The sequence below is a fragment of the Cajanus cajan genome, chromosome 4, assembly GCF_000230855.2.
Source record: "Cajanus cajan strain Asha chromosome 4, NIPB_CcT2T_4, whole genome shotgun sequence".
In the NCBI taxonomy this organism is placed as follows: domain Eukaryota; kingdom Viridiplantae; phylum Streptophyta; class Magnoliopsida; order Fabales; family Fabaceae; genus Cajanus; species Cajanus cajan.
Window position 1 is genome coordinate 74,853,066 of NC_138520.1, and position 19,352 is coordinate 74,872,417.

Here is a 19,352-nt window from a genome sequence, read left to right on the forward strand (position 1 = left end):
CTCATATTATCCTTATACAAGTTAATAAAGCTCATATTTATACAAGAAAAATGCTAATTTTTTTTATTAAATTATTTAAAATAATCAACTTAATTAAAAGTAATTATTGATTTTCAAATAATTGATTAATATTAAAAATGTGTTAATAATTTATTAAACAGATTTTGTCCTATTATTTTCTGTATATAGTTAATCTAGTAAATAAATATTAGGGAATGTACCTAGATATTTATTAAGAATTTAAATTGAAATATTAGATAGAAGCTAACTTTTTATACTATTTTGGCATAGTATGATTTTTGTTCAATTTTGTTTTATTTCTAAATATGCCTCCAAAACATTCCCAAATAATTAAGAACATTCCCAACAAATAGTACATGTTTTCTAATAGTACATGTTTTCTAAATGGACGTGTCCCATGTTCAATCGAAAGCAAATGTGATGGTAAGTTGGGATTCGACCCAAGTAATAAGTTTTTGAGTTAAGAGAAAATAAAAAGAGTGAATTACTTATACACGGTTAGAATAAAAAAAATTTACACTGACTTTTAATAGTAACATGTCAGTTGCTTATTTAATAAAAAATAATAAAATAAATAACTTTAAAAGATATGATTAATTACTTTACACTGACAGTGTAAGGATGATTAACTCAAATAAAAATATATCTAACTTTTTCCATTCCCAAATAAACGTTTTAAAATAGTAATTTTGCTTGGAATCTAAATAAATGAATATAAAGTTAAAATGTCATTTTTAAATTATATATGTTTAATATTTCACCAATTTTAAAAAACAATTTAACTTTGCATTACCAAGTGATGATATCTCAAAGCCTTAATGACAATTGAAAATATTCTGTAAAAAAGTTATTATCCCAAGTTGAAAATTAATATCTCATATTTGCGAGTAGGGATTGAAAAACAATCTATAAATTCACGAATATCATCTATGCATTTTAAATAAATAATTAAAGAAGGTGGAGATAAATAATAAAATATATGTATTTATCAGTACATACACTTTAAAATTATTTAAAATATTTTAATTATATATAAGATAATTTGATTTAATTAATTTTTATTATAACTATATGTCAAAATTATTTAGTACAAATATATATTATAAAAATATTTTTTAATATAAGTATATATTTTAAAAAATTTATTTTATTTAAAACTTTACATTTAACTAATATTTTTGAATATTCATAAATGTCCATAAATAATATATATATATATATATATATATATATATATATATATATTCATAGATATTCATTAAATGGATGTTTGCATTAATTAGGTGGGGTGAAGGAAGCTACAATTCATACACTTCGTCTCATTTAGGCATGACAATCTAACCCGCTCGCGTGGGTACCCGCCCTGATTTAGATGAGGAAAACTCGTGTTTATCGGGTTCGGGTTCGAGTTTTCCCCGATTGGTAAAATCGGGGGCGGGGGCGGGGATGTTAATACCCACCCCGCCCTCGCCCCCGCCCCCATACCCGCCCCCGTCCCCACTCCGCTTAATAATATAATTAAAAAATTATTTATATATATATATATAAACCAAAATTATAAATATTTATATGTAAAAAATTATATTATTTTACTTTTCTTTTATTTTTTTTAAAATTGTTCATATTTATTTAAAAGAAAAAAAGAAGAAAAAAAATAGGAACAAGGGCAGGGGTGGGGCGGGAAAACCCAAACCCCGCCAGGGACGGGGATGAGGATCCAAATTTTATCCCCGGCGGGTATCGAGGGCGGGGGCGGGGATAAAATTCTAAACCCTAAACCCTAAACCCTAAATCCTAAACTCTAAACCCTAAACCCGCCCCGCCCGTTGGCATGCCTAGTCCCATTATCATCTCTTTGTGAGCATATATTGACGAACACAAGCACCGATTGATATGTAATATAAAAATCAATAGATACAAGGTTGTTTATGTTAAATACTCATAAATAGAGCTTTATTATCCACAATGATTCCATTCCACTTAAAATAATTACATAATAAAACATACTTATGTTCAATTTGCTAGGTTTGGTCTTACACAATACGTGCGCTATTTGGGGACATCGGACAAAATGCTTTATAGAAGAAAATATTCTCACTAAAAATATTTATTTAACTAATTAAAAATGTGAACATGTGATTCTTTCTAATTTTTTTATGTAATAACGAGCTCCTTTGAATATAAATTAAAAGTGTTTTTTTTTAAATATACAAGAAAACAAATATTTTCAATAAAAACCTTTTAAAAAAAATTTCAAAAAATTGTATCCTAACAAACTCAATGTTACCAATCGGTTACACCATAGGATAAGGGCTAAATTGTAACCAATAGGATACAAATTGAATTACACCAAACAATTTGACCAAATCATGTAGTTTATTTGATATAATAACACCATTTTTTAAGTTTAGTTATTTGTTAATGGTATCTAAAATGAAGATCACTACAATCAATATTTTTAATAATTTTTTAAATTATAAGTAAAATTTACAAAAATTTATAAATTTGTAAGAATTAATATATTTATATTTAACTACAATATGTACGCGTGTTAATTACACATGTGAATAGTTAATTAATCTATGAATAATAAACTTAATCAAAGTAAATTTTGAAATGAAAGAAAACTTGTTGATTGCACGGACTTCTAAATAATTACTAATTCAATTGAGTTTATTTATTTATTTATTTTTATACAATATTTGGTTAGAAAAGAATGGAAGGAAAGAGGGGAGAGGTATTTTTATAAAATTTATTTTATTTAGTTCAACTTTTAAAAGAGAAAGGAAAAGAAGTGAATAGAGGAAAGCAACATTATTTTTCATTAATTTAATTTGAATCACCTCCAATGTTGAGGGGATTTGGAGGCAATAGATTTTAAAATATTTGTAGTATAATGTCTAAATAAAGTATAATTTATACTTGTGTTCTTGAATTTAAAATTACAATAATATATAATTAAATTAATTTTTAAACTCACTTTCTTCTTTTTGTGAATCAAGTAAGGAAAACGTTATGTATCTTTCATTTCTCTTCTCTCAAACAAATAAAGTTTTTCATTTCTCCTCTCCCTTTTGCTTTCCTCTTTTCTTCTTCCTTAAAATAATTTTTCTCCCCTATCTTTCTTTAAACTAAATAGACTTTTAAAATTTGTTAATAATACATTGACATTGTATTACATCATCATTCAATTACAATTTATATAGATGATTATTTTGTTAATTTTAATAATAATTACCTTAAAAATCATATAAATTGTGATTTCTAATTAGTTGACTATATAATTTTTTTTATATATTATCATTGTATTAATGTTAAACTATTTTTTTTTCAATAAAAAATTTACAATGACATTGATAAAGTTTAAACTTAAGTTCTTATACCTTATGTTGGTCCATACTATTAGACCTATCTTAATGTTTATATTCAATTAAGTTTATTAATTAAGTGAAAAGTCACCCCTTAATCACTTTTACAACTTGTTAATTCAATTGAAGCAAAGAATAATTTTCCTTTCTGTGTTCTTCCTGTCTCCCTAACTAACTTAAATATAAATAGAAGTAAAGAACAAATTTTCTTTCTGTTTTCTTCCGATTTTCCTTCCTAACTTGAATAGAGCGCGTAAGAGTTATCAATGAAGAAATATGTTTAACTGTGAGTTATATTATCGCTAAAAGTAACTCCTCCAACAATGAATTAGATGGGATAACACAAAATGGGGCGTGTCGAAACAAATTTCATTCAAATTGGGAAACAAACCTAACAAAAGTTTTAACATGTGCATTCCTTTTCAGGTTCAAATGATCCTACAAAAGTGGGCAAGACTAAAACTAACCGCTAAACATATTTCATGTGTTAATTGTTACTACTTACCATATCTCAATTACTGTGGAAGATTAAGGGATAAAAATGATAAAAAAAATTAAGCAATAGAAAAAAAAAATGTGTCGGCTCCTCTCCATCAAATTCTAGCTCTGATATTAGATTTTTTTTTCCGGTTTATCTCTCTCTCTCTCTCTCTCTCTCTCTCACATACACACACACACACATATATATATATATATATATATATTATTTTCACTTTTTATTTATAAGATTTAACTTAGAATAATTATTTGTTTTTTTTTATATTAGGCTCAATTTATATTATTCTATATTTTAATTATATTTTAGACTAAAATGCAAGTGTTAAAATGCATTAATTATGAAATCTTTGAAAAGTATGTAAAAAAATATGAGTATTAATTAAGAGAAGTAAATAATATAAAACATGCACTCTAATTGATTAGAAGGTATATGAGTATTAATTAGAAAAAAAATAATATAAAGATAGCTTTAGAAAAAAATACAAATAATACAAATTTATTATTATCAATTAAGTTAACTATTTTCTTAATATTAGTGAATTAGGTAATTAGTCTTATGGGAGTAATATATATGTTACATAAAAAAAACTATTGTTGATATATAGATAAGTTAAGTGGTTGGATACTTGTACTACATAACTAAAGATCAAAATTTGATTCATGCCTTAAATATATAATTCCGACTATATATACTACTTTATTTTTATAAAAAATAATATGGTAGAAATGAGATATATATTTTTTATTAAAAAATGACATAAGATTTAAAATGAGTGTTACTTTATTTACTTAATTATAGTATTATTGTTAATAATAATATACATATATAAATATATATAACAATTTTTTTATAAATCTAAATTTAAACTTTTTAAATAAATAGATTTTTTTAATCATAGGATTAGTCATTACTTTTTTTTGGTATAACCACCCGGTATCCGAACCACAATGGGCCGACTAATCCGGATTCGGGGCGGGTCCAAGGATTACGGTATTTAAGCCCCTCCCAATCGCCGTTGTGGGGGATCGATCCGCAGACCTCCCTACCAAGTGCAACCCCATGCTACCACTGCACCAACCAACGATTGGTAGGATTAGTCATTACTAGTAATATTTAATCTATTTGTCAATTTAACATTCAATATCTAAAGAATCATAGGGTTAGTCATTACTTTTTTGTCTCAATAATATCCTAATTTAAAAGAAAAATACTGGAAGATTAAATTGACAAAATAAAATAGAAAAACCAAAATTTATCCAATTATAAATAACATTAAACCTAAAATTTAATATAATAAAAATCATGAATGAATGATGTATTTGTATATTATTGAAATAATTTTTGTCTCTATTTAAAAATAAAATAAAATTGAGATTAAATAATGAAAATATATTAATAGTTAATTTTGTAATTAGTTTTGAGTCTTAAAATTTTAAATTCTGAATTTAATAAATTTTTTAATAATAAAAAATATAATGATGTATCAAATATTTTAATTTTTTTATATAGCTGTATAGATTAGAAAAAAATCAACAAATTATATAAAAAAATTAACAATATCTTGCGATTGTCGATCATTTTGGATTCGGATTTGGTGCAGTTAAAAGAGGGTACAGTTGGTGAAGTAGAGAAAACACGTTTGAGTGGTGACTTCACGAACCGTACTTTGAATTCATTGATGATTAATGTGTAAATGCGTAAATATTGAGAAGAAACTTTGTTGAATAATAATTAGAAGAAAAAAAAGAAGACGATAACTTTAATTTAATTTATTTAAATTTGAAAGGAAAGGAGAGGAGAAAGTAATGACGCGTGACGCGTATATCCTGCACTATATAGTATATAGTGTTAGTATTTAATGCGAAGTGTTAGTGTTGATCCCTTTGCATATTTATTTGGTAGATTGGAGAGAGAGAGAGAGAGAGAGAGAGAGCGAGAGGAGTAGGTGAAGCAGAAGAAAACAAATCCCTCAAAACGACGACGAACATGGCCGTTTCCAGCTCACACATGCGTTTCACCTTCGAGTGCCGCTCCGATCCCGATTTCTCGCCGCCTCCCTCCTTCGACAACCTCCGCCGCCGCAATTTCCGCGCCTCCCTCGGATCTGGCGCTGCCTTGCACGGCGTCTCCTCCCTCATCCTCCGCTTCCCTCCCAACTTTCAGCGCCAGCTCAGCACCAAGGCTCGCCGCAACTGCAGCAACATCGGCGTTGCGCAAATCGTCGCCGCTTCGTGGTCCAACGATGCCGCAAACTCCCCTGCCGCCGGGGCTCCGGCGCCGCCCGCGGCCTCCGCCGCCGACGCCGCTACGGTGCCTCTCCCCGTCGACATAGCCGCCGATGAGGACGTCGTCGTCTCCGCCGACGCCGTCAACGTGGCAGCCGAGAACGGGGCTGTACAGTTAAAGCATAGTTCTTATTCTTCGTTTTTGAAATCGGATGCAAGCAAAACGATTCATGCCGGTACGTGAAGTTGTTATTTTATTTTACTTTCCGAGATTCGTTCTTGTATTTTCAATTCATATGATTTTTTTTTAAATTGAAATGGATGTGGTTTTGTCGGAGAATGATTTTTTAATTTTACTTTTTCAGTTTTTAACTTTTGCTAGAGTTTTCACTGCATTGAATGTGATTTGCTTGAGAAAGTGATTTTCTCTCCATCTTTTTGTTTGAATTGTACATGTTTATCTAATTTTGCCTTTCCGAGATTCCATATTTTCATTAAATTATATTATGACGTTGGGTATTTAAATTGGGTTTTTTTTGTTTGTTTGTTTGTATGGTTTTTGGTTAATTAAAGAAATTTTAATTTCATTGGACTATTATTGTTGCTTATGATGCTTGCGAAGCTGATTGGTTTTGTATCTGGGCAATGCAGCTGAAAGACTAGGTAGGGGTATTGTGACAGATGGAATTACCACCCCAGTGGTGAACACTTCTGCCTACTTTTTTAAGAAAACCGCTGATCTCATTGATTTCAAGGTACAATTCTTTTCGAGTGTTATATTTTTTATTTGCCTCATGAAATGATAAGTGGATAAATATCAATTACTGGTGTGGCTAAATTTTTCCATGATTTGGCAGGAGAATCGTCAGGTTAGTTATGAGTATGGGCGCTATGGAAACCCGACGACGGTGGTTTTAGAGGAGAAGATAAGGTTTGTGTGCTTGAGTTTATTATGATTCTTTATTGTGTTAAGTGTTGTGATCATTTGATGAGGTTTACTGTCATTATGCATCAGTGCACTGGAGGGGGCCGAATCAACTGTGATAATGGCATCTGGGATGTGTGCTAGCGTAGTCCTATTTATGGCACTGGTTCCAGCTGGTGGACATCTTGTGACCACTACAGATTGTTATAGGAAGACTAGAATATTCATCGAGACTTTTCTTCCAAAGATGGGGATCACGGTATGTGTTATACCCATTCGGTGGTTGTGTTTTGTTGCATGGGGTTAGAAGTGCTTCTTATGTTGTCATTTTTCTTTAGCTTGAAGAGTTGTTTAAATTGTTTGGATTGAAAGTGTTCATTTTCTTTTTTCCCAAGATTGCTTTCTGAATTTATATAATAGAAATATCTATTTGAAAATTTGCTATGTTTCAACTGAAAATATGAAATAGATATCTTGAATGTGAATCTTGTCAGTTGATTGGGTAAGGTGGAGTTGTGATGTTTCCAATGGGTTATTTTTGGTGGATTCTTACCTTTGTCCTGTGCACTCACAAATATAATATTTATAGATTTGTTTTAGATGTGTAACAAATTTATTCTTTGATTTGCAGACCACTGTAATTGATCCGGCAGATGTTGGAGCCCTGGAATCTGCATTGGAGCAGCACAATGTTAGTATTGGAGACTGGAGAGAGTAGTTGGTTTCCTGTAAAGGATATTTCTGATTTATTTGGAGTTATTAGACAGTCTAGAGTTCATTTGGTGTTATACTACCATGCAGGTGTCTCTGTTCTTCACTGAGTCTCCTACCAATCCATTTCTCCGATGTGTTGACATTAAGCTGGTCTCAGAGCTTTGCCACAAGAAGGGGGCTTTACTCTGCATTGATGGTACATTTGCAACACCTTTGAACCAGAAGGCCCTTGCCCTTGGTGCTGATCTGATTCTGCACTCCTTAACAAAATACATGGGTGGACATCATGATGTAAGTTGGCTGTTTTTTTAAAAAAATTAGTTTGATGGAATCATGGAAATAACACAAATAATTTACTTTTCAGTTATTCATATTTTAGCATCATGGAACGTTTTTCACCTTTCAGGTCCTTGGTGGTTGTATAAGTGGTTCAACTAAGGTGGTTTCACAAATTCGGACTTTACATCACGTTTTGGGTGGTACACTTAACCCAGTAAGTCATCTCTACAGGGCTGAGCCTCCATGGAAAGATATCATAATTGGTTACTGTGGGCTAACATAGTTCCCAAATTTTTCACAGAATGCTGCATACCTATTCATCAGAGGCATGAAAACGCTGCATCTTCGTGTACAGCAGCAGAATTCAACTGCAATGAGGATGGCCGAAATTTTAGAGGCACATCCCAAGGTACAATGGCATTGATATGCACAATGTCTTTTCTCCTCTATATGCTGTTTTATATTATTATTATTATTTAAATTGAATTTTTTTTTTTAATTGTTGAATGAGCTCGTGTATAAGTATGGTTGAATTGCTTACTATGTATGATTAAAGTATGCAATGTTTTTACTAGACTTGTTCATCAACAGCATATTTATGTTAATAATATGTAATTTAATCTTGCATTTGCCCCCTATGTACATTAAATGTATGTGGTTGTAGCATGATGGATAAACAAGTACTGAGATGTGCCAAATGAGCAGATGCTGGATTTTTTAAATCTTATGTTGTGAAGCACTTAAATGTGAATCCCTTGATCTGCTGTAATGTTGTATATTAATGGTAATAAATAATTAAGTATTATTACTACCTTTTTTGTAACTTTGGCCGAATGAATAAGCATTTCTGTGGCATAATTCCACCTGAAATGAAACTGTATTCTTTTTGTAAGTTATCTCTTTGAATTGTCAAATCAGTGTTTTTTTTAATCTTTTGTGTTCTGTGTGATTTCATTATCTTGTGCGTATTATATTTTGTTACCTTTTTTTTCAATTTACGGATCAGTATGTCAACATTTTCATGATTGAGTTCTGCATCTAATGTGAACTGGCTTTAATGACATACTATTATTGGCACAGGTGAAGCGGGTCTACTATCCAGGCTTGCCAAGTCATCCTGAACACGAGCTTGCCAAGAGGCAAATGACTGGTTTCGGTGGTGTTGTCAGTTTTGAGGTGGGAATTTGCTATTCAAAAATGTGGTTTGGTAACATCCATTATGTTTTTATATTGTTGAGAATTATGCATTTCCTAATTCCTAGTGGGATAAGGTTTTCGTTGTTGTTGATGTAATCATATGCCATATGTTTTTTTTTATAATTATGTTGCCATGCCAATAATGCAGATTGATGGAGATCTACATACCACAATAAAATTTATTGATTCACTGAAAATCCCATACATTGCTGCCTCGTTTGGTGGCTGTGAGAGCATTGTGGATCAGCCTGCTATTTTGTCTTACTGGTACTCATTTGGATTCCATTTTTATATTGTCAAGTTAATGTTATGATTTGACACGACACGGGCATTGGTCCTCTCCTTGAATGTGACCCTATAGTGAAAGCATCTTTAGCTGGGCCTTTTGTGTTTTATAGTGTCAAGATTTACATTGTTTTATTTATTGAGATTAGATTCGGTTTGGTGGTTGTAGTTGTATTTTTAATTTTCATGCATTCTGCAACAGGGATCTTCCTCAGTCAGAAAGGGCCAAGTATAAGATTCATGACAACTTGGTTCGCTTCAGCTTTGGAGTTGAAGATTTTGAGGATATAAAGGCTGATGTCCTGCAAGCTCTGGGAGCTATATAGACGGTTTTCCTGATTCACCCAAGTTTTTTTTTTTTTTTTTTTTAATCGTGTTATTTGTTCCTTATGGTTATCACATCTGGCGAATCAATAGAATTTTGATCGTCTAATGTTCTGTTGGAGTTATGTTAGACGGTATCTGATTTGGATGTTATGAAACTTGTGATGAATTGACATCTCTATTTGATATACGGTCCTGCTTTTCCTACAAGTTTTAAAAGAAAAAAATTTCTTTGAAGGCAGCAGAATAGCGAACCTTGGGGATCATGTTTTTGGGTTAATATGGGTGTTTGTCTTTTATATTTTCAAAATCGCGTATTATCTGTTTTAACTTTTAATTCTGTTCTATGTGTTGCAAATGGTTTCAATCTTTTCCTTTTACTATGTCCAGTTCATTGTCGATTACGTGCCTAGTTACTAGCTAGGTATATCATCTATACGACTGTTGAAGTGACTCACGTTAATTTACGGATAGAATAACTCAAGCTTCCAATATTCCAAGAATCCTTGTACCATATTCTTATGGTATATAGGAGCGTGATTGGCGTGTGATGTGCTTCGTGTAATATGGCACCAATTTTCATACATAAAAAGGGTTCATTAGACACCAGGAATCTGAGGTAATTTGTTGGATCAGTGACTTGAAGATACCGTCTTAAACTTTATTGTTTTAGAGTGTAGCTAAATCGATATCCATATAAATTAAATACATGATTAGCACTATAATATATTTAGCAAATCATCAACATAAATTATATATAAAGTTAAAATAGAATATCAAGAATTTTATTAGAATAACCTGCTACGTAAGATTTTTATACTATTTAATATTATTTTTGTCTTAACTATAAGTAATAAATGTTTTTTTAATTATAAACAACTATAATTAATTTTAGAGTTCTTTTATATTCTTAATTTATTGTTAATTCAATTTCTTATGCGTTTACTTATAAGTAAAATTAAATGTAACGATTACTTAAATTATAAAGTTATCTTTGAAATAAAATTTGAATAGATAGTATAATTAATTAAAAATAATTATCTTAATTATTTCTTTTTGTGTTGATGATTTTTCTTTTGTTATTTATAATTAAAATTAAATGTGATATTAAATTATTAGTCATACAATTAAAAGTTATTGATTCCAGTAATAATTATTTTAAAATTAATGATTTATATTAATGATTTTAAATTAATTATTTTTAAAGATTATACTTACGAGATTTTTAATTATTTGATAATGTAAACATTTTCTATAATGTTTTTTTATTAAAATTAAAATCACAAATCAATAATGTTGAATGATAATAATACATGAGCAAAATTTGGTAGTTTGGTATGGGGATTTTTATTTGCTCTAGAAATACGCTAAATCAGTTTTTAAGTGTTAGTATTTTATGGCTTTTAGATGTATTTTATAGGTGGAGCTTTCTTTCACAAGCTTTTCTTTTTTCAATTTATATTGATTGTACTTGAATATGTTAAATTTAAATAAAGATAAAAAATATTTTATTGGATGATTTTTTGTTCTCTATTTGTATTGGTGGTACTTGAATATATTAAATTTAAAGAAAGATAAAAAGTTACTTTATTAGGTGGGTTTTTTGAAAGAGATATAATCTTAGAATAAATTTTAAAGATAACTAAGATTTAAGTTATGACGAACATATAACAAACATATATTCTATAAAGGTTTAGTTGTTATGTGTGTGATAAATAGAACTCAAGTTATGATGATATATTCTATAAAGATTTAAGTGTGTGGTTAAAATAAAAGGAATAGGATTTATTTTATTTAATTCCAACTAATGTCATCATTTTTTTTCTTCACCAAATTGAAAATAAGATAGAGCCAACTTTTTCCTAAACGCACAATTATTACATTAATCTTTCAACCACTCAAAGGATGTATAAAATTTAAAAATAGATTAGAACATGCATAAATAAAAATGTATAGCAAAAGATAAAGTGGAGGGGTTTTGAAGTCAAAACCCATCTCAACTCTCATGGAACAAACATACAATGATGAGAGGAATACTTCCTTCCCCATACATTACGATATGCTTGTGGCTTAGAGAGTGGGAAGACAACTTTTCCAAACTCTCTTCTTCTAGCTAGGCTCTCGACCCTTAGGAATTCTCATCTTCTCATTTTTTTAGGAGCAAAGTGATAGTTTGAGGTTTTTTTTTTAAATTAATTAATTAATTAATTTATTTATTTTATTTTTAGAAAGGAGTGAGTGTGTAAAAAATTTAAACTCATCCGATCCATATAAAAAAATTGATATATTTAAAGAAAAAAATTGAATTGATCAATCTTATAAAATTAGTTTGATTGTCTAATCTATTTTAACAAAGTGAGTTGATTTTATTTTAAAAAAATTGATCTATATATAAGTAAAAAGTAGATAATTACATAGCACCAAATTGATTTAATTTTAAAAATTTGATCCATATTTTTAAAAAATTAATCTAATTCATTTTATAAAAAATAAATTAATCAACTCAGTTTTATAAAATATATCGGTTCAATTCAATTTTATTTTTTAAAAAATTTGATTTATGAACACTCCATTATAAAAAGTGCTCTATATTTATAGTGGCAAGAACAAGAAGGGCAACCATGTTAGTATTAGGGACGTAGGGGATGTTATATGCTAGGCCATCCTGCACAATAAGTGCATAGTACCAGTCACCCCTGGGATAGCTTTAAGTGTTAAGAGCGAGTTTTAAAGATTAAATGAGTTTGAGGTTCTAACTATAAGGGTTAGTTTGAATTATTTAGACCTCAACCTTTTGATCTTTGGCCACTTATTAAAGTTCTCTCTTTTTGACCAATTTTATTTGGTGAGTTCAACTCGATAACAAGTTTATATTACACTATATTATCACATATAATTATACTGAGGTTTCAATTATTATTTTTTCAAATATAACAGAAATTTATTATATTAATTAATTGAATGTCATACATACTTTCTTTTGACCGTAAGATGATTATATCATGTGGTAAAATAATTAATACAAGTAAATACATGATTAAAAGTATATAAACCAATATGAAATCTAGTCGTTTTTATTAAAGGATAAACAACTTGATTGACTTATCTAAAAAGAAATCTCTTTAAAAATTATGAATCAAATTAAAGTTTTTTTTATTAATTTTTTTACATAAAGTTAAAATAAAATCAAACTAGGAGTTAAAGTCTTACCATAAAAAAACTAGCTAATTTTCATTTTAATATAGGAGTTAGAGTGAATAAATTAAATGTCATATTAACATCTTAATTCCTTAAAACCTAGACCAATTAAATGAATGTAATTCATTTTAATGTTCCAAATTCACTGATTACGGGTTAATTCATAAACCATGAATAATCCCCTTTTAAACATACAATTTATTTCAAGAAAAACTATTAATCCAAGTTTAATCACATAAATTAGAATAATTTAAACTTCTTAAAAATAAGTAAAAACACACAAAAAAAAAGACTATATTTCTTAAGGTGAAAATTCGGTCATTACATGATCAAAGACTAAACTTGAACAAGCAGATTAGGGAAAAGTCAAACAAGCATAATATCATATTAGGAGCATCAATTGTGATTGAGATATGATTTTAATTGATGAGTGTGCTTTTGTAGGAAGCTTCAATCTATCTCCATGATATCTATACAATTTTCTAGCTCGGCTCTTTTAATTAAGATAAAGTAACATTTTGTCAATGTCTAATGTCTAAACTGAAAATCAAACAAACTCTGATATGTGATTAAGGAATGCAACTGATGAATATTTGTGCAAATAATTCTTTATTAAAAACTTTTCATTTGATACCAAATAAGTTAAACCATTAAAGACTATCTATCTCAAAAAGTTCAATAACAAATATATTAATCTCTATATTTTAAATATAAACCTCTATCTTACACAAAAATATTTTAAATTTTTTTTTTGACGAGAAAGTTTTTAATAATTTTTTTTTATTTTTATTTAATTTGATTTTTATTTATTATGATTATTTATGAATTAAATTTTAATATTTTTAAAATAAATTATTAATAAATAAAATAATATTGTATTACAATATAAATTATTTACCATAATTTGCACATTTTGTATTTATATTTAAAAAAATGTTGGAAGTATTGTAAAAAATAAAAATCTAACATCTGAATTTGAATGATCCAGGAAAATTTGGGTGTTTTAAAAGTTGAAACAAATTCTTTACATTTTCATGGCTCCCTCCTCCTCATTCCCACATATGCATATGGTTATATAACCGAATTCTCTTCATCATCTTCATAATTAAAAGGCAGGGGTACTGATTTGAATGCTCGATAGTTGCCAACGTTGTTCAAGTGCTCATTCTCCAACCTGTTTAGTGTTCACATAAATATCATAAAAACACATCCACTCTTATTAACTGCCTCGGAAATGGATCTTCTGACTTTATAGAAGGAAAGTTATGGTAACTTAATGCATTTAAACTGTTGAATTTATAATAATAGATCAAATTGTAACACCTGTACATTTAAGTCAAAATATAAATTGTACACATGTCACAATCTGATATATTATTACAAATCTAACGGTTTAAATGCATTAAGTTACCGTGACTTTCATGTTTCAAAATTAGAGAATGCCTCATATAATGGTAGAGTGAAATTTTAGAGTACCTGAAAAAATTCCATATGCCACGGCGAAGAATTTCTAAGCAAGCTACAAGAGCAGTCAAAGCTGTTCTATGCAGGAATGGAGCTTCTCTAATGCCTAAGACAGATTGCATCCAAGCAAGTCGCAGTATAACATTCAACACCTGAAAAGTCATTCACACATGCAATACTCAACAATAACCAACACAACTTCTTCCAACTTAATAATAATAACTTACCATAGCAACAAAATATACACTTCTGTTTGGTACAGAAAGTTTTTCTCTCAACCATGGATTTCTTGAATTCCTTCTCAGCAAACCCCAATCTATTACAATATCCCAATATGTGTTAACAATCGTTGCAATGCTTGAAGAAGTTGCTGCTAGAATTTTCCAAACAGTTCCTCTATGCAACTCATTAGTAGTCCTCATGACAAGTGCTACAATTGTTGAGATGTATTTTAGCCCGTTGAGCCCGTGCATTGTATTTTTTTCTTCGAGTAAGCGTCGAAAGCACTTGAAATAATAAGTATCATGTTAGATTCACTACAATTAGTCAATTACAAGCCTATAATTTCTAACACAAACTTCAAACACCTCTGCATGTGATATGAGAGTTTAAACAAACTTTTTAGATCAATAGCATTTAAGTTTCTGTCATGCAGAATTTTTCGCATAATTTACTAGAGCATCAATTGAGTTGGCCTCTCAATAAAAATCGTGTCAATATACCGATAAAAACGATTAGCAGTCTACAGATATTAGACACTATTCCAACAATTAGATGATTAAGGGTATAGTCTTAAAGGGTTAAGTCCATGGTTACTTACACTTTTATATCCTAACAAAACAGATGACATGCCAACTGCTTATATTTTTATTGGTCTAAAAGGTGATTGTTAATTCTTTATAAGTCGATAACATTTTTAGCAAGTTGATACTTCTAGAGATCAACTAGTACAGAAGGATGTTTTTTAAAGTATCAGGTGCATACCTGGAGACAACGGATCCAGAATGGAATAATTGCTACAATTAAATAAAATGCTTTATAAACATCACTTTCAAGGCACTTGTTTGATCTAGTCTTGAAGTTTCCCCAGAAATAGTAGCAGACATAGAATTCCAAACTTCTATAGGCCTGCACCTGAACCCAAAAGTAGAGCAGTATTGACTTAAAATAAAATCTACAACTAATTGACCATTTAAGAATAAGTAGAGAATCAGAACTAAAAGAGCTTGTAATTATTCTATTACAGAATTATGATTTGCTAGAAGGAGAATAGAAGTAAGCCAGATACAAGCTTAAGCAAAAGTTATGCAAATTGAGCCTCAACCAAATGAGATTGCACATAATGAGTCAGATCAAAATGGTGACCAATTTTAAAAATTAGTATAAGGTACACTCTTAAACCTGGCTGGTAAGCTGGTCGGCCAAGAAATTGTCTGGGAGATTGATCTGAAAAAATAAACAATCAAGATTACTATCTTAGTGAAGTTTTGTGCATAAGAGGCCTGTTTGGAAATCTCTCTTTCTTTACCTTATAAAGAGGAGCACAAAAACAATGAAATGCACACTGAATAAGGAAGAAGCGGCTTGATTTATATATGATGTTGAAGGGACAAAATGTTATGAGAAGCAGAACCTGTAATGCAAATTCATTAGCATATATCTCCATGGTCCATCAAGAGGATGATGAAATACAAACATCAATAGCATGTGTTTAGGCAGAATATTGAGAGTCAAAGCAAATGCACAACATGAATAAGTTTAACAAATGAAATTGTTGAAACTTACAATGACGAGGCCTAAAGGGACTAGTTCTGTCAATTCTGAGAAACTTTTTGTTCTCTGGTCCATCTCCATATCCAAGTTTGAGAGAACTGCAGCCAAGGAGAGTACCGCAAGGCCAGAACTAAGAAGAAAGACTTCTCTGTATCCCAATTCTGTTCCTTCCTTGAAGCCAAATATAAAGGAGTAGTTGATTTTATAACGCCTCCAGAGGTATACATTTGCAGAGTACATGATCATATGCAAGACTATGTATCCAAAGAGACTGCAAAAAATTGAAGTTCATTAACCATGTTTCATGATATCATTGTGCTGAAAGGGGGTAATGAAATACATCATAGCACTTGAAATTATTAGGGAAAATAAAGGTTTGAGGTTGCTCTACTAAACAAACATAGAATTATGTAATCGCATAATTAATATTCAAATGAACATCAACAACTTACCTATAAAGAGGAAATATGTTTTCCATATATCTAGTACGACCCTTGCTGTATAGAATATTTCTTGCATGTATGATTATGGTAAGTGCCACAATGAGGGCAATTGAGCAGCCAGTAAACAACCCTGACATAAGATACAGTCAAGTGTCAGTGAGAGAAATTAAACTGAAAATGGAATTTTCTTTCTAATCAAAGTACTAAGACATTGAAGGAATAGAAATTGCAGTAAGCATAAATTAATCAATGATTTTTTAGTTTGTACTGTATTTAAACTTGTTACATGGCCAGAACTAAATAGATATTACTAGTTTACTACATATCCATTTTACTTTCTGTTTGTACTGCACTTTGATTATTTGTTAGGATAAAACTTAGGAACATTATCATACTCAAAGTTAATGTTTACTTTAATAATATGTATTTACATTTAATGCAAACCTCAATAATATAAATAGACATATTATGGGAGTAATATTGTAATTCTGATTAGAGAATACTACCAATGGTACCTATTCTATTATACCTAAGTTTTGTCCTTATTGTTCAATGTTCACCATAATACAAATGCACCTCAAGATTTGCAGCCACTATTTAAAAATCAACCTCTACTTGGTGCCCTTACCCAATAAGAATGTAATTCTATGCCTTTCCTTCTTAGTAGTTGGTCTCAATGTGTTCATTCCTTTTCTGTGATTCCCATTTGCGAAGTGCTTAATGAAGGCATGCTCCACCCTTTCCATGAGCCTATTAACCTGTACAGAACATGATAGAACCCGGCAGCATTTAAGATTCGGAAAACGATTTTTAATTAATCGAAAGAATATAAAAGAACAGCATTTTAAGATAGAACCTCATCTGAGCTTCCAACATATGAACTGTCCACCATGTTTAAGTAATCCTTTGATGCATTCCTTGAACTGACCTGCAAATTGCAATGACATTAGTCAGATAACACCAAACTCAAAACATCACAACCAATGATCCTCATTAAAATCACATAGGAGACCTTGTCATACTTCTTCATGATTTTTGAGAACGCCAACAAGTTTAGGAAGCTGCATAACAATCAAGCATAATGATTAGCCTTGTAAAACATAACCAAACTCTCTTCAGTCTTCATTAATAAAGGAAGGAGGAAGCTATGTTACCTATAGCTTTTGAGAAGCCGAAGCTTATGATAGAATTCCTTTAAGGCTATGCTTATTTGTTCCTCAGCTTTCCTGAGATCTCTCTTGCTAAATGACTGTTCAGAGTTTGGACTCGAGAGAAGCCCTTTTATGGTTGATATAGGAGTTTCTGGTGTGTTCATGTTGATCTTCACATGATCAAGGATCTCCAATGAAGCTGGTCTAAAGCCCTCCATTGTTTGCTTCTCATGATTTCCTTTTCTGTCTTCCAAATGCCTTCCATCGCTCATCTCAACTTCATGAATCACATCCATGTGCACACGTGAATGACCTTCAAAATGGTAATAGAGTAGACCCCTTAGATTGTAACTCCTCAATATCATGAAAACATTTATGTTGCATGTTCATTGTATAAATCAAAAGAATTTCCTTAATACTTATCACATTTCTCCAATGGAGAAACGAATACAAAACAAAGAACATAATCTGGCTTACCATGTCTGGCATTCATTGAAGTTGAAGTTGAGATTTCATTGCTACCAAGATTTCCGAACCCCACCTTATCCACCTTTATTCTGAGAGCAATGAGAACATTCATTTGCTTGCTCAACTCTTCTGCCTCATGAACCATTTCCTTCACCATCTTCTTGTAGAAGCTATTGACCTTGTTAAACTCACAATCAAGTTTCTTGAAAAACACAAGATCTTGTTCTGCCCCCTCTTCAGAGCTCTTGAGGAACATGGTCTGGTACAACCCTTCTGAACCTTCACCCTCCTCAGCACGAACAAGTATAACTTCATCATCACTCTTCCTAGGAGACCCTCTTTGTGTGCCTGTAAGACCACTGAAGGCTCTGTAGAGTGTTAACCTTCTCTTCAGAGACCCTTTTGGAGTGGATGCCATTGGTGCTGCTGACTCTTTTGACTCCTTAAACCATGACATGTGTTTCAGAGTAGCTTTGAGAGAGTTGTAATCCATGTATGCTTCTTCCCATTCTGGCACCATTTGTGAGACTAATTCTTTCCCAAACTTCATTTTTATTTTTCTCCGAGTAACTTGTGCTTCTGCAATGAACAACAAAAATGTACGGATTTCAATTTCAATTAAGCTTAGAGAAACATCATTCCTGAGCTGCAATGAAGATGGTTTTCTCTTAGGTAGTTAACACGTTTTCTGACTTATATATATTATTTTTTATTTATTTATTTATTTGTTTGTTTTTTTGGATTTGCTTGTCACGCATGTTATCAAAAAAGTTATATGTGAAGATATTATATTAATTTTTGCATCTTTGTGTATTTTTCTTTTGAGAAAAAAAATTACGATGTAGAGTAATTATACGCTTTCATCCAAATACAGATTATTATATATGGTGACATTTTATAATAATTATCTTAATGAGACATTTCTTACACAAGAAGTTTTTATCCTTTTTTTTTTGAAAATATTATGTTAGAAATGTAAAAAAAAAAAAACTTTTAATATGGTAAGAATGTCACTTAC

At 30.3% G+C, this 19,352-nt stretch overlaps 2 protein-coding genes across 2 annotated transcripts; one reads left to right on the plus strand and one right to left on the minus strand.

Moving 5' to 3' along the window:
* Positions 1–5,758: 5,758 nt before the first annotated feature.
* On the plus strand, positions 5,759–10,027 carry MTO1 (Pyridoxal phosphate (PLP)-dependent transferases superfamily protein). The gene is made up of 11 exons (XM_020363444.3): positions 5,759–6,349; positions 6,765–6,868; positions 6,971–7,044; positions 7,129–7,297; positions 7,670–7,729; positions 7,840–8,043; positions 8,159–8,245; positions 8,333–8,440; positions 9,112–9,207; positions 9,377–9,495; positions 9,716–10,027. Exons 1-11 carry the CDS (start codon positions 5,875–5,877, stop codon positions 9,837–9,839), a joined length of 1,620 nt encoding a protein of 539 aa, XP_020219033.1. The 5' UTR covers positions 5,759–5,874; the 3' UTR covers positions 9,840–10,027.
* Positions 10,028–13,978: 3,951 nt separating this feature from the next.
* On the minus strand, positions 13,979–19,010 carry LOC109802998 (phosphate transporter PHO1 homolog 9). The gene is made up of 13 exons (XM_020364442.3): positions 18,344–19,010; positions 17,870–18,179; positions 17,728–17,776; positions 17,572–17,643; positions 17,344–17,473; positions 16,725–16,845; positions 16,285–16,543; positions 16,028–16,132; positions 15,901–15,945; positions 15,484–15,633; positions 14,727–15,005; positions 14,512–14,651; positions 13,979–14,209 (listed from the first exon to the last, which is right to left on the minus strand). Exons 1-13 carry the CDS (start codon positions 18,882–18,884, stop codon positions 14,107–14,109), a joined length of 2,304 nt encoding a protein of 767 aa, XP_020220031.1. The 5' UTR covers positions 18,885–19,010; the 3' UTR covers positions 13,979–14,106.
* Positions 19,011–19,352: the final 342 nt, after the last annotated feature.

Coding starts and splice junctions, on each gene's coding strand:
- MTO1 (XM_020363444.3), top strand. CDS start 5,875: ATGGCCGTTTCCAGCTCACACATGCGTTTCACCTTCGAGTGCCGCTCC. Junction 6,350..6,764: donor AAGCAAAACGATTCATGCCG/GTACGTGAAGTT, acceptor TGGGCAATGCAG/CTGAAAGACTAGGTAGGGGT. Junction 6,869..6,970: donor CTGATCTCATTGATTTCAAG/GTACAATTCTTT, acceptor ATGATTTGGCAG/GAGAATCGTCAGGTTAGTTA.
- LOC109802998 (XM_020364442.3), bottom strand. CDS start 18,884: ATGAAGTTTGGGAAAGAATTAGTCTCACAAATGGTGCCAGAATGGGAA. Junction 18,180..18,343: donor TTCAATGAATGCCAGACATG/GTAAGCCAGATT, acceptor ACCATTTTGAAG/GTCATTCACGTGTGCACATG. Junction 15,946..16,027: donor TTTGTGCTCCTCTTTATAAG/GTAAAGAAAGAG, acceptor TTATTTTTTCAG/ATCAATCTCCCAGACAATTT.